The sequence below is a fragment of the Rana temporaria genome, chromosome 1, assembly GCF_905171775.1.
Source record: "Rana temporaria chromosome 1, aRanTem1.1, whole genome shotgun sequence".
In the NCBI taxonomy this organism is placed as follows: Eukaryota; Metazoa; Chordata; class Amphibia; order Anura; family Ranidae; genus Rana; species Rana temporaria.
Window position 1 is genome coordinate 373,681,156 of NC_053489.1, and position 20,860 is coordinate 373,702,015.

Genomic DNA, 20,860 nt, shown 5'->3' on the forward strand with positions numbered 1-20,860 from the left:
AGATAAGGAGGTACTGGGAAAAAATACTGGCCTGCGTGGAAGAGATTACAAAGAAAAAGATAAAGATGGACCCCTGGGTAGTACTGTTCCACGGGGGGGAAGAGGGCATCAAAAGTTATAAAAAATCGCTAGTACCGCACCTACTGAATGCTGCCAAAAGATTAATTCCAAGGGGATGGCAAGAGGTGGAATGTCCATCAATCTGGGAATGGATTGATGCGGTTGAAGAAACTTATAAAATGGAGGAACTGCAGGAGGACATGGAGGGCAACAATATGGTACAAAATATGAAATGGGAAAGTTGGAGAACTTTTAAGAAATCATGGAGTTACGCGGAAAAGTTAAGAGAATATACTTAAGGACACCACAGAAAAATCAGAGAGAAGCTGAGGTTTAAGGAGATTGTTTTGGGTGAGATAGGAGGGGGGGGGGTAAGGGGGGTGAAGAATTAAGGGAAAAACTCTTGTATTTGTCGAGTAAAAGAAGTTAAATATGTATTCAAGAAAATTTATAAAAAAAAATAAAAAAAAAAAAAAAAAGGAGGGAAAACAAAAACAACTTACACAAGAAACAGAGACACTAATGATGCAAGACCTAAATAGAGATGCAATGGGCTGGTACGCAGATCATGAGCATATAAATGCACACTCTATGAGGTGGAGTCTGAAGTGGAAAAAAAAAAAAAAAAAAAAAGAAAAAAAAAAAAAAAGAAAAAAAGAAAAAAAGAAAAAAGAAAAAAAAAAAAAAAAAAAAAAAAAAAAAAAAAAGAAGCCCCCCTGACCCTAGGGGAATTCCTAGCGGCACTCAAAGCCACAAAACCAGGCAAAAGTCCAGGCCCAGACGGCTTTAAGGCCATATATTACAAAACCTTTGCTGACGTCATAGCACCAAGCTTCCTTAAAGCATTTAATTCTCTTCCTACTGACTCCTCTTACAGATCAGACAGATTGCTTGAAGCCTATATATCTGTTATCCCCAAAGAAGGGAAGGATCCAACTAATGTTGCCAGTTATCGTCCAATATCCCTGCTCAACGTGGACGTCAAGCTCTTTGCCAAAATCTTGGCAACTCGCCTGTCTCACCACATACCAGCCTGGGTGGGCCTGGACCAGGTGGGGTTTGTCCCTGGAAGAGAAGCCAGGGACAACACCATTAAGGCCCTGAACCTTCACAACTGGCTTACTACCTCCGGGCAAAAAGTTTTTTTCCTGGCAATGGACGCGGAGAAGGCGTTCGACAGGGTGGCTTGGGTCTACACAGCAGAAGTCCTAACTGCGCTGGGATTGGGGACCCGTATGCGGTCATTAATTTTCTCATTATATGCTAACCCTACTGCCAAAGTAAAAGTCAATGGTCACCTGTCGGACGCCTTCTCCATCCACAATGGAACTAGACAGGGGTGCCCCCTATCCCCCCTGCTTTATATACTTACACTGGAACCCCTTCTCCGTTGCTTTCGAGCCAACCCAGATGTGAAAGGCATAAAGATACAGGAACGTGAATTTAAAATTGCGGCATTCACAGATGACGTCCTACTGTTTCTTTCTTCGCCGCTCACATCCCTACCTAATCTCCTGGAACATTTCAAATTGCTATCAAATTTAAAAATCAATTACTCTAAATCGTTTGCATTAAATGTATCTCTACCCGCGGCACTAGCGAAGCAATGCCAGCTTAATTTCCCTTTTCAATGGAAAACGGATGCCATACCCTATTTAGGGATCCAACTTCCGGCCGATTTAGCAGAGCTTTACAATAGGAACTTCCAAACGGAATTGCAGAACATACGTCGTGATCTCCAAAAATGGGATAAATCCACTATTTCCTGGTTTGGGCGAGCGTCCATTATCAAAATGACAATCCTCCCCAGGCTGCTTTATAAAATCCAAACGCTACCTATTCGTCTACCACCTTCCTTTTTTGAACTCTATAGGTCCATATCTAGAACCTTCCTGTGGTCCAACAAATCCCCTCGGATTAGTTGGAAGAAGCTGGTGCTCCCGAAAGCGCGCGGAGGAATAGGTCTACCTGACCTGCAACGATACTACCGGGCAGTACATTTAGCGCGAATTGTGGATTGGAAGGTACATAGCCGATATAAGGACTGGGTGACTGTTGAAAACATGACAACAAACTCGGACTTACAATGTGCCCCGTGGCTCCCTAAGTCACACATGTCTCCAGTTGCCTTAACCCACCCTCTTGTTGGTGCCACCCATCAGGAATTCGATAAGGCTTGCGCTGCTCACGTAGTCTCAACTAAATTTTGCCCAATTACTCCAGTAAGACACAACCCAGACTTTCCCCCAGGCCTTTCGGGAACGTTTTTGCGATCTGAATGGTCGCAAGCCGAAATGTTGGCCAAACATTTTTTTCTAAGGGGTCGCTTTTTGCGGCAAACCGAACTTGCTAGACGCTCTAACACTGGCACATTTCCATTCTGGTCCTATCTCCAGCTCAAACACTTTTTAGATGACCCGTCCAGAAGAAAAGACTTCACAAGGACCCCTACGGTTCTGGAGTCTTTATGTTCTCACTCGACACCTCAGAATCATGTCATATCCATGCTTTACACCTCTCTATTTGGGGAGTCCTCCTCACTATTAAACTCAGAACGCTCCTATTGGAATTCAGCCTTGGACTCGGAGATCGACGAGGAGAGTTGGGACCGTATACACTTGTACATTCACAAAGGATCCCTGAACGTCTCTATCCAGGAAAATGGGTACAAATTAAAAACCCGCTGGTATAAAACCCCAGACTTGCTCCATAAATTCTCCCCGTCGGTCTCTGACCAATGCTGGCGATGTGGCAAGGAACGTGGCACTTTTCTCCACATCTGGTGGGAGTGCCCAATGCTCCAACCCTTCTGGCACAAAGTACATAATTGGACAAAAATGGTGTCCCTACTCCCTCTGGAATTTTGCCCAGCACAATACCTCTTGCATTTCTCTAAAAATCTCAGGGGGGGGGGGGGGGTACTTCAAGTCGGTGGCAATGCACATGATTAATGCTGCTAGAATGTGCATACCAGTACATTGGCGATTGCCATCCCCGCCCTCCATGGCTGAATGGGCTTCTCGAATAAACCGTGTCGCTGAGATGGAGGAACTGATTTACACGGCCTCAGATAATGTCTCTAAATTCACTGCTATATGGGAAGCATGGATAACTTCTAAAAACTCTCAATCATACAAGGATCTCCTCAATAATGCAGATTAGTACCACACTGTGGCATTATTGCCCTTAGTCTAGGATACAGACTCAGACTCACACTCCTGGCACACAGTAGAATTATGACCACTAGATGCTGGAGAGGGTAGCTGGTGATCTTTGTACCCCCTCTCCTGATTAAACCTCATTCCCCCTCATCCCTTCTTACCCATATACTCCCTCCCCCCCCACCTATCTCTCTCCTCTCCCCAACGTGCCCCTGCCCCCCCCCCCTTTTTTTTTTTTTCCTTCTCTCATCTCTCTCTCTCCCCCCTTCCCTCTCTCTCTCTCTCTCCCCCCTTCCCTCTCTCTCCTTCTAACTCTTCTAAATATGCCCACCCAAACAAATCATTTGACCCAGGAAGCTACTGTGTAGACTTGTACAGACATATTGGATCTATGTTTTGCCAAAATTTGCCTGTACGACTTTGTGTTTGGGCTCATGGAGCCACTCCATTTTATGTTATATGCAAATCTTTTCAATAAAATCTTAAAAAAAAAAAGAACCAAGCAAGAACTAGTTCGCTTAAAATCTCTAGCAAATTCCAAATTTTAATTAGGGTTGTCCCGATACCGATACTAGTATCGGTACCGATACCAAGCATTTGTCAGCATTACAGTCAGCTGTGATCAGTGCGTGGGGAAGTTGCAAGCACTGATCACTGCTGTATAGATTTAAAAGTAATATCTCCGCTTCTCTCCCCCCCCCCTCCCCTGCACGCACGGCTTTCACTGATGATCACTGACTGTCCATTCACATAACTGAAACATCGTAAACTGTGTTTACTGGGGAATGCGTGTCCCTAGTCCCTTTCTCTGTCTCAAATGGGAGATGTCAGAGGTTTGTTAGACCCCTGATATTTAACCAAAGCCCCCCAAAAGGGGGGGGGGGGGAAGAAAAAAACAAAAAGAAGAAGAAAGAAGAATTTATTGTAGAAAAAACAAACAAACACACACCGACACGGTCCACCCCCGCCCCCCCGTAAAAAAAAATAAAGCAGTATAAAAAAAAATAAAAATAAAAAGTAAAAAATGAAATCTACTGACACATAAAAGTATCGGTAAGTACTTTGGGAAAAAAAAAAAAATAAAAAAAAAAAAAAAAAAAAGAAGAGGAATCGGTACTTGTACTCGGTCTTAAAAAAGTGGTATCGGGACATATTACATATTACATACACACACATCACTGGTCGAAAAGAACGTCAATTTGACCCCACTAATGATTAGAAAATTTAACATAAGAGTCTTAAATAAATGTTTTGAAGGAAGAAATTGTTTTCCTGACGCATTCATTGCAGCACACACTGGGTTGTGACTCCGCCCCCACAACCTGACAGGATTGGTTAGCTATAAATTTGAAGGGGAGACACGGGGCATTATTCTCTTTTTTTATCCTCACCTGACAGGACGTGGACATTACGCTATCGCCCCAGCAGGTTCAGCCTCTCCTGTTTGGAAGTCCCCCCTGTACAGTCTCTAATAGAGCTTTATGGGGGGAACCCCGTTCTGGTGGTCTCATGGGTTGGTCCCGGCAGAATACCTGGCATTTATACAAGCTTTAAATAAGCTTAAACTCAGGCAGTGTGGCTCCTTCTCGCTTTTCCCAGTATCCTTCCTCGTTTTTTTGTGCAGACTGGATGCCCCTCTCTGTCCCTCCTTTCATATTTCCTCCCATGTTGTTTACCTTAATCCCAGCGGGCTTGCTGGGCAATGTGGTTCCTTGCTGGGCAATGTGGTTCCTTGCAGTCTCCGTCGCATCCCTTGGCCGTTCTGCGCATGCGCGCAGCGGAGTGATGACGCTGGCGGTTCCCTCGCCCTCATCCAAAATGGTGTCGGGGCGATACTGTGCATGCGTGCATACGTCATCAGCGCCAAATTTAAAAACAACATTTTTTTTCCCCCCTTCTAAGGCTGCTGCTTTGCCCAAATTCCACAGGGATTTTTTCCCAGGTACCCATGTGCCTTTCCCCTTCTAGGCTTCCCTAATCTTACACTCTGCTTTATTTTTAACCACCTTTCTGCTTCCTTCCAGCTGCCACATCTGCTGCCGTCTCTGTGCATCTCATGGAGCCCCACTGCCCTTGCAGACCACTACCAGCAAACAAGGTATGGAGGCCGTCATATGATTAGGTAAGTAGTGAAGAGACAAAAGAGAGCCGGCCGCTAAACACTTTTTTTTTGCAGTCCCATCAGGCCAAAAGACGCAAGCCCGCGGCGCAGGGAGAGGTCCAGGCATGCATCAAGCAGGAGGTCCCGCAGAAGTCGGTCAAGATCTTCTTCCTGCTACCATCGATCGAGGCATAGCCGATCACGACATAGCCTTTCTCACCGCAGACGGTCACCCTCACTGCACCACGAACATTACCATACCCGTCCTGCAGCAAACGCTTGCTGGGTGCATTGCATTGCCAGGAAAGCTAGCTTGTCGCACCTGCTTTAATGAAGCAAACAGAGAAAAGGAGGCGGACGCCAGAGTGGCTACAGATCTCATAAGGGAGTCAGTGCGGGAATCAATCTGGACCGCGGCTCCTCTGGCCTGTGATGATCCCACCCCAGGCACTTCATCTGCTTCTGGTCCGTATGCCCAGCTAGCAGAGACCCATTCCGATCATGAAGAACGTGAGCTGGTGTCTGGATTTGACTTTGGCTTGGTCGAACCTTTTGCCCGCTTTGTTAAGGAAGCTATAGGTTGGGAAGAACCCGTAGCGGAACCACTAAAGGTTGGGAAGTATTTCCCCGAGTTCAGGAGGGATCTCGAACTGTTTCCCTTCATTGAAGAGTTGGAAGACCTCATTAAAGCGGGGGGGTCACCCTAAAAAAAAAAAAAAAAATTCTTTGTCTACCATGCCATCCAGCATACTAGCGTCAGCTACAGTATGCCTTTATTTTTTTCGCTGTACTCACAGTTTATTCCATTAGTTTAGTTTCAGACTCTTGCGGGGAGTAGGCATTCCTATGAAGAGGGGAACATGATTGACGGCCGGCTATGGCACGTCACGCGTTCCGAAAATAGCCGAAATAGGACTCGGCTCTTCACGGCGCCTGCGCAGTCAGCTCCTAGTCTGTGCGCAGGCGCCGTATAGCGACATGAAGAGCCAAGTCCTACTCCGGCTATTTTCGGAACGCATGACGCGCCATAGCCGACCGTCAATCATGTTCCTCTCTTCATAGGAACCCCTTTCCCCACGGGAGTCTGAAACAAAACTAATGGATTAAACTGAGTACAGCGAAAAAAAATAAAATAAAGGCATACTGTAGCTGACGCTAGTATGCTGGATGGCATGGTAGAAAGTTGTTTTTTAGGGTGAACCTCCGCTTTAAGGAAGAGTGGCAGAAACCGGATAAGCGACCTGGTCTGTCCAATAAGCTCGCTAAGTTGTACCCTCTGAAGGAGTTTAAAGTTTCTTCCCTCATTAACGCTCCCATTGTTGATTTGTCCCTAATGCGGCTAGCCAGGCACGTCACTTTGTCAATAGAAGACGCAGTCTCGTTCCGAGATGTTCTCGACCGCAAGATCGACTTGGAGTTGAAAAAAGCATACTCTACGGCGGGGGGGCATGTAGACCAGCTATTGCCACAGCGGCTGTCGCCAGGGCCATTTCCACATGGGCAGCCAATGCTGAAAAAGCCCTCATAGAAGGTACTGACCAGGGAGACGCAATATCCTCTTTGCAAGAGATCAGGCTAGCAGGCGACTTTGTGGCTGGGGCTTCAGTAGATGTCATTCACTCCTCGGCTAGGTCTATGTTGGCCTCAGTGATGGCCCGCAGAGCCTTATGGCTGAAGCCTTGGGTCGCTGACACGGCTTCAAAATCAAACTGGTGCAAGATACCGTATGATGGCACGAACCTGTTCGGCGCAAAATTGGACTCGGCGATCTCCAAAGTCACTGGGGGAAAGTCGGGGCTTATTCCCTCCGACAGGAGGCCCAAGCCTCAGAAGGGCCCTACCTTCAGGCGTAATCTGCCTGATAGATACAGGGAAGCCAGATCCTATGGCCCCGGCAAGGAGTTCAGGAGAGATTGGAGACCTACTCGCCCTTCCTTTGCGAGGGTTCAGAAGACCAAGGCCACTACCGCGGGGGACCAACAAAAGTCCTTTTGAAGTCTTGCCTGCCCACTCAGCTCAGGTGGGCGCCAGGCTCAGGAGTTTCGTACAAGTATGGTCAGAACACAAAGGATCCATGGACTCTCCACGATCAAACATGGCCACAAATGGAACTTTATGGGGGCATTGCCTCATACGGTCTTCCAACCCACCAAAATACCATCCTCTCTAGACAAGAGGAAGCTACTCATTCAATATGTCTCAGAGTTTTCAGATGGGGGCAGTCATAGAAGTTCCTTCGCACCAAAGGGGCAGGGGATTTTATTCCCCTCTATTTTTGGTGCAGAAGAAGTCAGGGGATCTACGGCCCGTGCTGGACCTCAAACAGAAGAATTCAGATAGAGGCTTTCAAGATGGAGAGTCTCCAGTCCATTCTTCTGACAGTGAATCTAGGAGATTGGATGCCGTCAATAGATTTATCAGACGCCTATCTTCATGTGCCAATTCATCCCACATTCCAGAAATTTCTACGCTTTTCCATCGGCCAACATCACTTCCAGTTCCGATGCCTACCATTCGGCATCTCTTCGGCACCCAAGACTTTCACAAAGGTCCTTCTCCCTCTCATAGCACTCCTCAGGGAAAAAGGGTTGCGGGTACATCACTACCTGGACGATATCCTGCTCTTAGCCTCTGCTCCTCCAGCGGGAGATCCTAATCTCGACCCTCCAGAACTTCGGCTGGTTAATCAACTGGCGGAAGAGCAGCCTTCAGCCTTCACAGGTTATGATATTTCTGGGGGCAGAATTGGATACGAAACAAAACTGGGTGCAGCTGCCCTTAGAAAAGGTGGAACCTTTAGCGCAGAATCCATTGTCCTCCAGACTTACGTCGACCAGAACCTGCCTCAGCATGCTGGGCTCTATGTCATCAACCATACCCATGGTACAGTGGTCCCAATGGCACATGAAAACCTTACAGAATGCCTTTCTCAAACAATGGGACGGAGCCTCAATGCACCAACCCATCAGTATCCCCAGCCAAGTAAAGCACGCTCTTTGGTGGTGGACTCATCCTCCCAACCTCAGAAGATTCAGGCCTATAGCTCCTCCAGATCCGGAGATAGTGACATCAGATGCCAGCGAGAAGGGTTGGGGGGCTCACTACCTGGATCAGGCAGCCCAGGGACAGTGGCACTTTCCCGCTCAGGGCACAGTTTCAAACATACTGGAGCTCCGAGCGGCGATCCAGGCCCTCTTAGCCTTCGCACCTCTGCTACAAGGGAAGAGCGTCCTAATCCGGATGGACAACAAGGTGGCGGTGGCCTACATCCAGAGACAGGGCGGTCCCCGAAGCCACACACTATTAGAGGAAGTTCACCCCATAATGGAATGGTCACAGCTACACCTACTGGACCTGAGAGCAGTTTACCTTCCAACAGCACAGAACACGCTAGCCGACTTCCTGAGCAGGGAACTTCTGTCAAACAACAAATGGTCTCTGAACCTACGGGAGTTCTCCATTCTGATGGAGGCATGGGGGGTTCCGGAGATCGACCTGGCAGCAACACCAGCAAATGCCAAATGCTTGAGGTTTCTTTCCAGAGTACCCTTTCCGACAGCGGAGAGGACAGAGTGCCTTCTTCATCCATGGGACTTCAATCTGGGGTACATCTTTCCTCCAACTCCCCTGATAGTGAGGTTCCTATCCCGACTCCGAATGTCATCGGCCACGGTAATCGCAGTGATACCATTCTGGCCAAGGAGACCGTGGTTCACGACTCTCCTACAGCTCAAAAAACGTCCTCCAATCCATCTACCTGTGTCAGCAGACCTCCTACACCAAGGTCAGTTCCTCCATCCGGCACCAGACAGGCTCCATCTGACAGCCTGGAGATTGAGAGGGCTAGACTAAGAGAACAGGGATGTTCCCAGGCGGTTATAACAACTTTAACCACTTCCCGACCTCCTCATGTACATTTACGTCGGCAGAATGGCACGGACAGGCACAATCACGTACCTGTATGTGCCTGCCTAGACGTGGGTTGGGGGTCCGATCGGGACCCCCCCCCCCCAGTACATGCGGCGGTCGGGTCCGCTCGGGGAGCGATCCGGGACGACGGCGCGGCTATTTGTTTATAGCCGCTCCGTCGCGATCGCTCCCCGGATCTGAAGAACGGGGAGAGCCGTGTGTAAACACGGCTTCCCCGTGCTTCACTGTGGCGGCGCATCGATCGAGTGATCCCTTTTATTAGGGAGACTCGATCGATGATGTCAGTCCTACAGCCACACCCCCCTACACTAGTAAACACATACACAGTGATCCCTAAATGTTACAGCGCCCCCTGTGTTTAACTCCCTAACTGCAACTGTCATTTTCACAATAAACAATGCAATTTAAATGCATTTTTTGCTGTGAAAATGACAATGGTCCCAAAAATGTGTCAAAATTGTCCGAAGTGTCCGCCATAATGTCGCAGTCACGAAAAAAATCGCTGATCGCCGCCATTACTAGTAAAAAAAAGAAAAAAAAATAAAAATGCAAAAAAACTATCCCCTATTTTGTAAACGCTATAAATTTTGCGCAAACCAACCGATAAACGATCATTGCGATTTTTTTTACCAAAAATAGGTAGAAGAATATGTATCGGCCTAAACTGAGGAAAAACAATATTTTTATATATGTTTTTGGGGGATATTTATTACAGCAAAAAAATATTGAATTTTTTTCAAAATTGTCGCTCTATTTTTGTTTATAGCGCAAAAAATAAAAACCGCAGAGGTGATCAAATACCACCAAAAGAAAGCTCTATTTGTGGGGAAAAAAGGACGCCAATTTTGTTTGGGAGCCACGTCGCACAATTGTCTGTTAAAGCGACGCAGTCCCGAACTGTAAAAACCCCTTGGGTCTTTAGCCAGCATATTGGTCCGGGGCTTAAGTGGTTAATGCAAGCCAGGAAGATCACCACAAACACCATCTACACCAGAGTTTGGGAAAGATCCGCTTAGTTGGCGCAACTTAAAGGTTGGGATCCCATCTCGCCTGATCCTTACCAGATCCTGGAGTTCCTGCAAACGGGAGTTGACAAAGGCCTAAATTCAAGCACCCTAAAGGTACAGATCTCCGCTCTGTCTGCCAAGACTGGCACCAGATGGGCCTTGCATCCTTTGATTATCCAGTTCATGAAGGCATGCATAAAAATCAGACCGCCCAGGAAACCATCCTTTCCGGCTTGGGGTCTTTCGCTGGTTCTCAAGGTGCTTTCCAATCCACCTTTCTTCCTACTTAACTCAATTTCCCTATGGGACCTGACCTTGAAGTTGTCCTTCCTCATTGCCATTGCCTCGGCAAGGAGAGTGTCGGAGTTACAAGCTCTCATGTCTAAAGAACCATACCTAGTTTTTTCTACCCGACAGGGTGATACTGAGGCCTTCAGATCGTTTCTTTCCAAAAGTTACTTCGGCCTTCCACTACAGCCAGGACATCGTCTTGCCATGCCTTTCTAACGAGAGTGGCGAACCTCAAGCCTTGGACATTAAGTCTACAATTTCCCACTATATTTCGGCTACTACCCATTAGGGGTGTAACGGATCGTCACCGATCCGTGATCCGAACGGGCCACCCCGTTCGGATCGGCACACCCCGCGATCCGCGGAGCGCTCCGGAGCCTAGGCCTAGGAAAGTCCCCGGCTTCGGCCTAGCTCCGGAGCGGCGGCCAGTCTGCTTGCCAGAGCCCAGCGTGACACGCCTCCCCGCCTCCCCGGGGAGGCGTGTCACGCTGTGCACTGGGCTCTAGCAAGCTGAATGGCAATGGCAGTGAAGCACTGGTGTGAGAGGAGGGGGGGGGGGGAGGGGAAAAAAGAGCACAATAGCAATTCACAGGGGTGGATTAAAGAGGAAGCAGGTGAGGCTGTTTGGGACTTAAAGTACAATCTTGATGTTTTTACAGCAATATATATATATATATATATATATATATATATATATATATATATTGCTGTAAAAACATCAAGATTGTACTTTAAGTCCCAAACAGCCTCACCTGCTTCCTCTTTAATCCACCCCTGTGAATTGCTATTGTGCTCTTTTTTCGGATCATCAAAAAAAAAAAAAAAAGGTTCCTTTTTTTCATTGGTCCAAAAAAAAATTATATATATATATATATATATATATATATATATATATATATATATATATATATATATATATATATATATATATATATAAATTTTTATATAAATATATATATAAATTTTTTTTTTTGTTGGACCAATGAAAAAACGGACCCTTTTTTTTTTTTTTTTTTTGCTGATCCGAAAATGATCCGATCCGTGACTCCTGATCCGAGGATCGATCCGATCCGTGAGTTTTTTGATCCGTTGCACCCCTACTACCCATCTTCGGTCAACAGACGCCCTCCTGATTATACCTCACGGGGCCAGGCGAGGCCAAGCAGCCACTCAACAACTGGAGATCCCGGAAGGCGTCAGGGCACACTCAACCAGGGCAGTGGCAACCTCTTGTGCAGCATATTATGGTGTTTCTTCGGAAACTATCTGCAGAGCAGCAACCTGGTCTTCCAGGCATAGCTTTATCTCCCACTACAGAGTGGACGCCGCTCTCTTGGCTACAGCCAAATTTGGCAGATCTATCATCAGGGCCAATTCTTCTGCCCTTTAGGGAATAAAATACTATTTGCATTGAATCCTCCTAACTGGCGAGTTATTTTCCAGTGTGTGCTGCCATGAATGCGTCAGGAAAACGGAAAATTGTATACTCACCTTTCCGTAATTTTCCTTTCCTGACGCATCTTCATGGCAGCACACAGCTGCCCACCCTGTTGTTCAATGATGATATATACGGAGAATAATGCCGGGTGTCTCCCCTTCAAATTTATAGCTAACCAATCCTGTCAGGTTGTGGGGCGGAGTCACAACCCAGTGTGTGCTGCCATGAAGAAGCGTCAGGAAAGGAAAATTACGGAAAGGTGAGTATACAATTTTCAGTTTTTTTGTATAGCCAGCATATAACATTACAGTTCTGCCTGAAAATCTTTTTTTTTTCCTTAACCACTTGCTTACTGGGCACATATACCCCCCTCCTGCCCAGGTGAAATTTCAGTTTCCGGCACTGCGTCGCTTTAACGGACAATTGCGTGGTCGTGCGACGTGGCTCCCAAACAAATTGACGTCCTTTTTCCCCCACAAGTAGAGCTTTCTTTTGGTGGCATTTGATCACCTCTGCGATTTTTATTTTTTGCGCTATAAACAAAAAAGGGCGACAATTTTGGAAAAAAAAATACAATATTTTTTAATTGTTGCTATAATAAATAACCCAGTTTAAAAAAAAAAAAAAAACATTTTTTCTCTCAGTTTAGGCTGATATGTATTCTTCTACATATTTCTGGTAAAAAAAAAAACACAATAAGCGACTGGTTTGCGCAAAAGTTATAGCGCCTACAAAATAGGGGACAGAATTATTATTATTTTTTTTACTAGTAATGGCGGCAATTTGCGATTTTTATTGGGACTGCGACATTATGGCGGACACAGCGGACACTTTTGACACATTTTTGGCACCATTCACATTTATACTGCGATCAGTGCTATAAATATGCACTAATTACTGTATAAATGTGACTGACATTGAAGGGGTTAACACTAGGGGGTGAGAAAGGGGTTAAATGTGTACCCTGCATAGTGTTCTAACTGTGGGGGAGGGGGAGTGACTGGGGAGGTGACCGATCTGTGTCCCTATGTACAAGGGACACAGATCGGTCTCCTCTCTCCCCGACAGGACGCTGTCTCTGTGTGAGCCGGCAATGAGAGATGATCTCATGTTTACATTTGAGATCATCTCTCATTGGCCGCACAGATTGCATAGCAAACGGCCACTCTGATTGGCCGTTCACTGCGATCTGTGATTGGCTGTGTCCAAGGCACACGGGCAGCACAGAATTTCCCTGCTGCGCACTCGGGAGCACGGGCGGGGAACGAGTAAAGGGGAGGACGTCAAATGATGTCCTCCTGGATTTTCAGGTCCGCGCTGAAGCCGTCTTTCGGCTATAGCGCGGGCCCCAAGTAGTTAAATAAATTTGATCGGAGTCTGATGATATTTACCAGATTCAACCTCAAATAGTATATACAGAGATTTTGCTCCCTAACCATATAGTTGGTTATTTTATTTACCACTGCATATAAATATTTAAGAATAAATTGCCTTTTTTTAAACCACACTTTTTTTTTAATGTTTATTATGCAATTTATCGAAACAATAATCGGCCAACTAATCGATTATGAAAATAAAAGTTGTAGCCCTACATGTTTTTGTACAGCTTTTTCCAAGTGCTTTGGAGCTTTGCCATTTGTTGTATTGGCCAAGAGAAAACTATTTGTTAAAATGCATTTCTGCTTTCAGCTGCTAAATAAATAAATAAAAAAAAAAAAAACACACAAACAAACACACCAATCTGCCATAATTCAGCTACAAAAAAAAAATCTGAGCCACCACATAGAATAAAAAAAAAATTTTCTCCGCGACATTCTGAAGCTTCGAGCTAGAAATCGCTCAGGTGTGAATGGGGCTGGTAAGAATGCACTTTTGACCAAAGGCCAAAAAAAAGCAGTAAACAAGTTCTCTCTGCCAGTTTTGACAAAGGCCCCATGTGAATTAGGCATTTTGGAATTGCATGCATTGTCGCCACAATTGTGCCCTCAATCCCAACAAAACACACAACATGTCATGGGATGCATTTGTTCGCATTAGCTTTCAAAATGTGATGCGATTCTGATAAAACGCGCAAGTCTAAAAATTGCACCAAGCTTGTCACCCAAAAAGGATATTGTTTTGGGTGACAAACAGGCATAGGGCAGCCTAATAAAGTGAAGGGGCTTGCCAATGCCATATGTGGGACACGTGGAATTTATGTGCAATCACACTTTCAGAATCACAAAACGGGAACGTTACCACAATGTCAGAATGGGGCCTGTCGACAGCAGCATCATCAATGCATCGTGTCAAAATTCTAATTGTTAGTAAATAAGTTACGCTACAAAATGAAAGTGACCCCGAATGCCCTTATACATTAGCTTTCCTCACATGGGTCCCTTTCCAGAAAACATGCACACGGTTTGTGCTCCCGTTCTAAATGACAATCACAGGTTTTAAGCTATAGCGTGTTAAATGCGTCCTGAACCCGACAGCTTTCACACCAGATCCAGGCTTACCGTAGCTTTACTAATGAGGAAAACCGACTCCTGACTAGCCAGCGACAGCTCCGGGTCAGACTTCATTAATGCTTTCACCCGCGCCAACGGCAACTTCACCAGCTTAAGTACCGGTGCAGCAGCACATTCGGCTTTGTCACCCGCATGCCTATTACTGAGATCAGCTTCAGAAGCGTCAGCATGTCTTACAGCGGTATCTAGTACAACTGTCTCTTCCTCCGCTGCCATCATTCGAGCCAGGAAATTTCTTCCATCCACACGCGCAGAGCGAGTATGACGTTTAAAAGGCGCGCCAATCTGTGTTTACAAGGTTGGCTTCCGTCAGATTAGTGCTAGGTGACGTCGGGATACAGGTCATCCAAAAATATTGTATAGTCTAATGGCCAGCTCTCTATACCCTCTTGCTCGAGCAAGTTATTGAAACGTAGTGGCAGACTTTGATACTCTACTGACTTTCAGATATCCCGAGCAAAGGCTAAAGTGTGACCACGTGATGAGGCATGTCACTTACGAATACGGTCGCGTTGGCTTGACGTAAGCGAGACGCGCACACACAGAAAGCTGATGGTATAGGGTTTACAGCGCCCTTTAGGTGTTCGGTTGTGTTGTTTCGTTAACGTCGGTTTCTCCGTGTAGGAACAGTTCTACAAACTACGTTTTTCCTTATTGGGTTATTTATTAGCCGTAAAAAGAAGATCCCGAGTATAACCTAGACATGCAGTCAGGTTCGTGCTCACCTCCACGTAAGAGTCGGAGCCTAGGTCGTTCTGATAGTTCTGATTTTAAGTCCGAGAAGAAGCAAAAAAAGAAAGTTCGATCCTATAGCAGAGAACGAGGTCAATACCGTGCCAGCAGTTGGCAGCGCACGGAAAGGAGAAGGCACCGGTCCCGCAGTCGTAATAGAAATAGTGTCCGGAGAAAATCCAGGTAAGAAATGTAGACATTTTGCCTGATAAGAATGCAGTAAAACGGTTGTTTCACTATTATCGTGATGGTAGTAAAATCATATAAGCAAGTATATACAAAACTATGTAATTCGGTGGTGCAAACAGACAGCAATCCTTCGAAAATCGCAGATTTGACCAGCTGAAGCAAAATCTTGTTGCTATGAATTCCTGTATAGTATATGTTATGGGTCTTGCTGCAGTGACCTAAAGCAGCCCTTAAAAAAAGGGGGAAAAAAACATTTAGGCTTATAAAAAGGGCAGTCCAACTAGTTGTATAACCCCTCAGATTATCTAAGACTCTGTGCACTGCCATCTGCATTAATCGCAGAGAAAAAAATAAAAAATAAAATAAAAGCCAGCAGCTGCTTACTTTTAATACAAGGAACTTGCCTGTCCTGGAGTCCAGCGACGTCGGCAGCAGAGGATGAGCGATCGCTTCTGCCCCCACCGCCATCCAAGGTGAGGGAATCGGGAAGTGAAGCATTGCGTCTTCACTAAAACACAAACGGTCTCCTTCGCTCGGGAGCTTGATCACTTTTGGTTCTGAGGAAGAGGGTTTGCGTAAGCCGTAGCTTTAATCTATGTCGTCTAGACTCTCCGACTGTTTGGTTCCAGTAGGAGACCTTTCGGAGGCATCTATCCCTTTGATGGAGTGATGTTTATGCTTGTTTTTTACTTGGTTTGTGAGCATTCATGACTTTTTATACAATTTTATTTAAACCTAGCCATTGGTAATGCACTAGGTTGGTGCGCCCTTTTCCTTTTACATTGCGGCTTCACTGCCCGGTTCTCTACAGTGCATGCGTGAGTCGCGCAGCGCCGAGCTCACTGGTCCCTGCTGTGTTTCCCAGAACACAACGGGGGGGGGGGGGGAGAGAATCTGACCGCACCCCCCCCCCCCCTCTGAAAGGTGTCTGTCATATTTGACACCGGAGGGGGGAAGGGTTCCTTTGAGTGGAAGTTCCACTTTAGGCTGGAGCTCCGCTTTAAGTGGTTCTAAAGTCAAAACTTCTTTTTTTTCCTACCTTTAAACAAGTGGGCAGGTCCACATACTGCTGTGAGTGTCAATGTATGCAGCAGTGAGGCTTGGGAGCGAGCATGCACAAGTGGAAGCAGCTTCCTGTGGGGGCACCAGATATGGAGGAGAAGCTAGGAGCAACAGTGAGGGACCTGAGTAGAGGAGGTTAGGGAATGGTCTGTGCAATTTCACTCCACACAGAGTAGGTAAGTATAGAAAGGTTTGTTTTATAAAAAAAAATACCTTTCACACCACATTACTTTATGCTTTGCCCTAATCTCCCTGCTGCCACCATTCTCACTAGGGTTGTCCCGATACCGAGTATTTGCGGGAGTACTTGTACTCGCGCAAATGCCCCCGATGCCTGGCCGAATACTTTTTTTGTATTTATCAACATGTTCTGTGAAAATTCTTTGCGTTTTTTACCACTGCGTGACAAGCAAATACATTTTTTTTATTTTTTTACTCATTTTTATTCTTTTATAATGTCTTGAGTTGGAGTTCTTCATAATTCTAAAGAAAATATCCTGTATCTGTATTGTGGTTTGAAAACTGTCACATGACATTTAAATAAAGTATCAGCGAGTACATGAAAAAAAGTATTGGTACTTGTACTCGGCACTAAAAAAGTGGTATCGGGACAACCCTAATTCTCACCTAGGCAAAAATGACTTGTCCCTGCTGGCTTAGCCACCTTAAAGTCCACATATCACAGGAGGCTGCAGGAGTGGGGTGGAAGGGGTAGTCAAAAAAAAAAATGAAATTTAAGAAAATTAAATAAAAATGAAAAAAAAAAAAATGGTATTAAAGCGGATGTGCCATTAAAAAAAAAATATTAAAAGCCAGCAGCTACAAATACTGCAGCTGCTGACTTTTAATATTAGGACACTTACCTGTCCTGGAGTCCAGCGCCGTCCGCAGCAGAGGACGAGTGATCGCTCGTCACTCTGCTGCTCCCCCCGCCATGCTCAGTGAGGGAACCAGGAAGTGAAGCGCTCCGGCTTCACTACCTGGTTCCCTACGGCGCATGCGTGAGTTGCGCTGCGCCGCTGATTGGCTCTCGCTGTGCTCTGGGAGCAGAGTGTTCCCAGAGCACAACGGGGGGAGGACGGGAGGTGACGTTCTGCCCGCAGTTTACCCGAAACTCTGTGGCCGGAAGTGGGTGCAAATACCTGTCTTTAGACAGGTATCTGCACCCCCCTGAAAGGTGTCAAATGTGACACCGGAGGGGGGGAGGGTTCCGATCAGCGTGAGTTCCACTTTAGGGTGGAGCTCCGCTTTTAAGCCACAAAACATTTTATAACTCGTAGTTTACCAGGTGATCCAGTTAGTATTCCAAAAGAAAAAGGGGTGAAAAAAAATCACTGACTGCTTAAAAGTAAAATTCTATGCATGAAATTAGAAAACCTTCTCTGTGCGAGCCAGCAATATGCATGAAAGCCTCAGCTCTGGGTATCCCTCATTGGGTGAGACAGAAGTGGGAACCATTGGCTCCCACTGCTGTCAATCACAGCCAGTGAGCCAATGAGGAGAGAGGGGTAGGGGGCCAAGCTGCAGCTCTCTATGTGAAAGGACAAGCAGAGCAGCGGCGAGGGAGACGCCAGGGAGCGCTGTCGGGTAACCCGAAAAGAGAAAGATCTAAGCTGCTTTGTGAAAAACCACAGAACAGGGAAGTATGACATGTTTGTTATTTAACCACTTGTAGACCAGCCGCCATATATCGCTGTATGGGTACGTCGGCTCTTCGAAGGAGCTGTGGCATGCGCACCCGCTGTACGGCGGGGGACCCTGTGTGTGTGTGTGTGTGTGTGTGTGTGTCCGTGTCCAGCAGCTGTAAGTCCACCGGCTATCGCGGGAATGAGAGCCGGAATGGGGATCTCAATGTAACCAGACAGATCCCTGTTCCGACAGGGAAGTAAGGGAGATCTGCTGTTCCTAGTGATTAGGAACAGTGATCTTTCTTCTCCAGTGAGCCCAGTCCCATGCCGTTAGAAAACACTCCCAGAGAACACACTTAACCCCCTTTATCGCCCCCTAGTGTTAACTAGGGCTGCAACTAAGTATTTTCATAATCGATTAGTTGTCCAATTGTTTTGATTAATCATATAATAACCTTAAAGCGGAGCTCCGGCGTTTAAAAAATATTAAAAGCCAGCAGCTACAAATACTGCAGCTGCTGACTTTTAATATATGGACACTTACCTGTCCTGTAGTCCAGAGACATCTGCAGCAGAAGACGAGCAATCGCTCGTCTATCTGCTGCCCCCACCGCCATCCTCGGTGAGGGAATCGGGAAGTGAAGCGTTCTGGCTTCACTCCCCGATTCCCTACGGCACATGCGCAGTGCGTCCTTACTGGTCCCGCTGTGTTCTGGGAGCCGAGTTTTTCCCTAAACGCAACGGGCGGGAAGTGACAAAATACCCGCAGAGAAGACTCCCGGAAGTGGGTGCAAATACCTGTCTTAGACAGGTATCTTTTCCCCCCTGAAAGGTGTCAAATGTGACACCGGAGGGGGGGAGGGTTCTGATGAGCGCAAGTTCCACTTTAGGGTGGAGCTCCGTTTAAAAAAAAAAAAAAAAAAAGCGTTGTGGACAATTTTTAATCAATATGTAAAGTAAAAAAAAAAAAAAGGCAATTTTATTCTTTTATATCTAATGCAGTGTGTAACGGAACTATGTATTTCAGAAGATGGGACATTACTGACAGTTCATTGCAGAAGGTACTGGACACATTACAAGTGGTTAATTTTGTCCTGACTAGGTCAATAGGACAATGACCATTCAATGCTTAGCTCAGTCTATTGAAATGCTAAGTGGAGCCGTCTTGTGAAATACCTTTTTATTGTGTTCTGCAGGTTGAGAGCGGTTGTCGGAGACGGGATGTCTCTAGGAGAGAATTATCTCCTCTAAATGACTTTTAGAATGTGTGTTTGAAGATGTATGTGTTTACGCTAAGGGACTGTGTATTGTTCTAAAAGAATGTAACCTCTCAGAGGTAGTAATTAAGTAGACCGGGTTATTGTGTACATTGATTACCCCCTGGGGCTTCTGTCTCAATACACAAGTCTTTCTATCCAAGCTATTGGACCAATCCCTGTTGACTATTTCAAGTCCTCATTTGCATGGTCAAGGAGGACCTTAGTGAAGACTGTATATACTTTACAATTGACCAATGGGAAAGCGGTTGTTGGGATGTTCCAAATTCTGTATAAAAGTGTGCTGTGTACTGGAAAATAAAGTCAGTCTTGTTTGACCCCTCAACGTAGCCTTGTCTCGTTCGTGAAGGGGAATTTTCTCTTTCTTTCTCTTTCTCTCTTTCTTTTTCTTTCTCTCTTTCTTTTTCTTTCTCTCTTTCTTTTTCTTTCTCTCTTTCTTTTTCTTTCTCTCTTTCTTTTTCTTTCTCTTTCTTTTTCTTTCTCTTTCTTTTTCTTTCTCTTTCTTTTTCTTTCTCTCTTTCTTTTTCTTTCTCTCTTTCTTTTTCTTTCTCTCTTTCTTTTTCTTTCTTTCTTTCTTTCTGGCGTTCTTCTGCGGCCATCGTGGTGTCCTCCCCGCTGTGTTCTTCAGCCGATCTCCGCTTCCCGCACTGTGTTTGAAGTACTCCGCCGACATATACCGAGCGCAGTACACTCGGTTATACTCGGGAAGGCTCGGCTCTCGCGTAAAGGACCGCGAGAGGAGCCGAGTATACCCGAGTGTACTGCGCTCGGTATATGTTGGCGCAGTGGTTCAAACACGGCGCGGGTATCGGCGTATATCGCGCACCCACGATTTTGCCCTGATTTTAAGGACAAAAAAGTGCGCGGTATACGCCGATAAATACGGTTTATGGTTAGGGAGCAAAATCTCTAATCCACTCTGAAAATAACAGACAGAAAATATATGCTGAATATACTATGAGATTTAATCAGACTGTGTGACGGTAATAATATTTATTATAGAAAAAAGATGTATTTGTATGTCATTTTTCGCCTATATAGATGGGTGACCTCAGAAAGGGGGGTTGACGCATGGAGAATGTGATATATAGAGCACACTAGATGTGGGCCTTAAGCGCATAGGTTTCCAAAAGGAGTGTGTGTTTTTTTCTAGGGTCAGGAGCAGGGGCTGAGGATGAAAATAGTGCCTGCTTTGCTGGCTTGCGCTGATGGGCACTGATTGGTGGCACTTGTGGGCACTGATAGGTGGCTGGCACTGAAATTCTGCGAAAAATTACACTGAATTTATACAAAAAAAAAAAAAATATATGCTGCAACGCCCATCTTGGTACACCCTGCACTCGGCTGCAGTAAGCGACAGCAGACATCTTGTTACACCCAGCCCATATAGCTCGGGCTGGGTTTAACACGATGTCTGCTGCTGCTTACTGCAGCTGAGTGCAGGGTGTACCAAGATGAGCGTAGGGACGTTTGG

General features: G+C 45.9%; 2 protein-coding genes across 3 annotated transcripts in view; one reads left to right on the plus strand and one right to left on the minus strand.

Moving 5' to 3' along the window:
* Positions 1 to 14,956, minus strand: part of POLE4 (DNA polymerase epsilon 4, accessory subunit) — a 234,928-nt gene extending 219,972 nt beyond the window's left edge. For both annotated transcript variants that reach the window (XM_040322517.1, XM_040322516.1), the window contains exon 1: positions 14,487 to 14,956. In XM_040322517.1, the coding sequence (XP_040178451.1) occupies positions 14,487 to 14,717 (231 nt within the window). In that variant the 5' untranslated portion in view covers positions 14,718 to 14,956. The remainder of the gene's footprint in view (positions 1 to 14,486) is intronic.
* A 71-nt stretch (positions 14,957 to 15,027) lies between these two features.
* The window catches only part of LOC120911110 (cactin-like), a 232,583-nt gene continuing 226,750 nt past the window's right edge, over positions 15,028 to 20,860 (plus strand). The window contains exon 1 of the mRNA XM_040322514.1: positions 15,028 to 15,413. Within this exon, the coding sequence (XP_040178448.1) occupies positions 15,202 to 15,413 (212 nt within the window). The 5' untranslated portion in view covers positions 15,028 to 15,201. The remainder of the gene's footprint in view (positions 15,414 to 20,860) is intronic.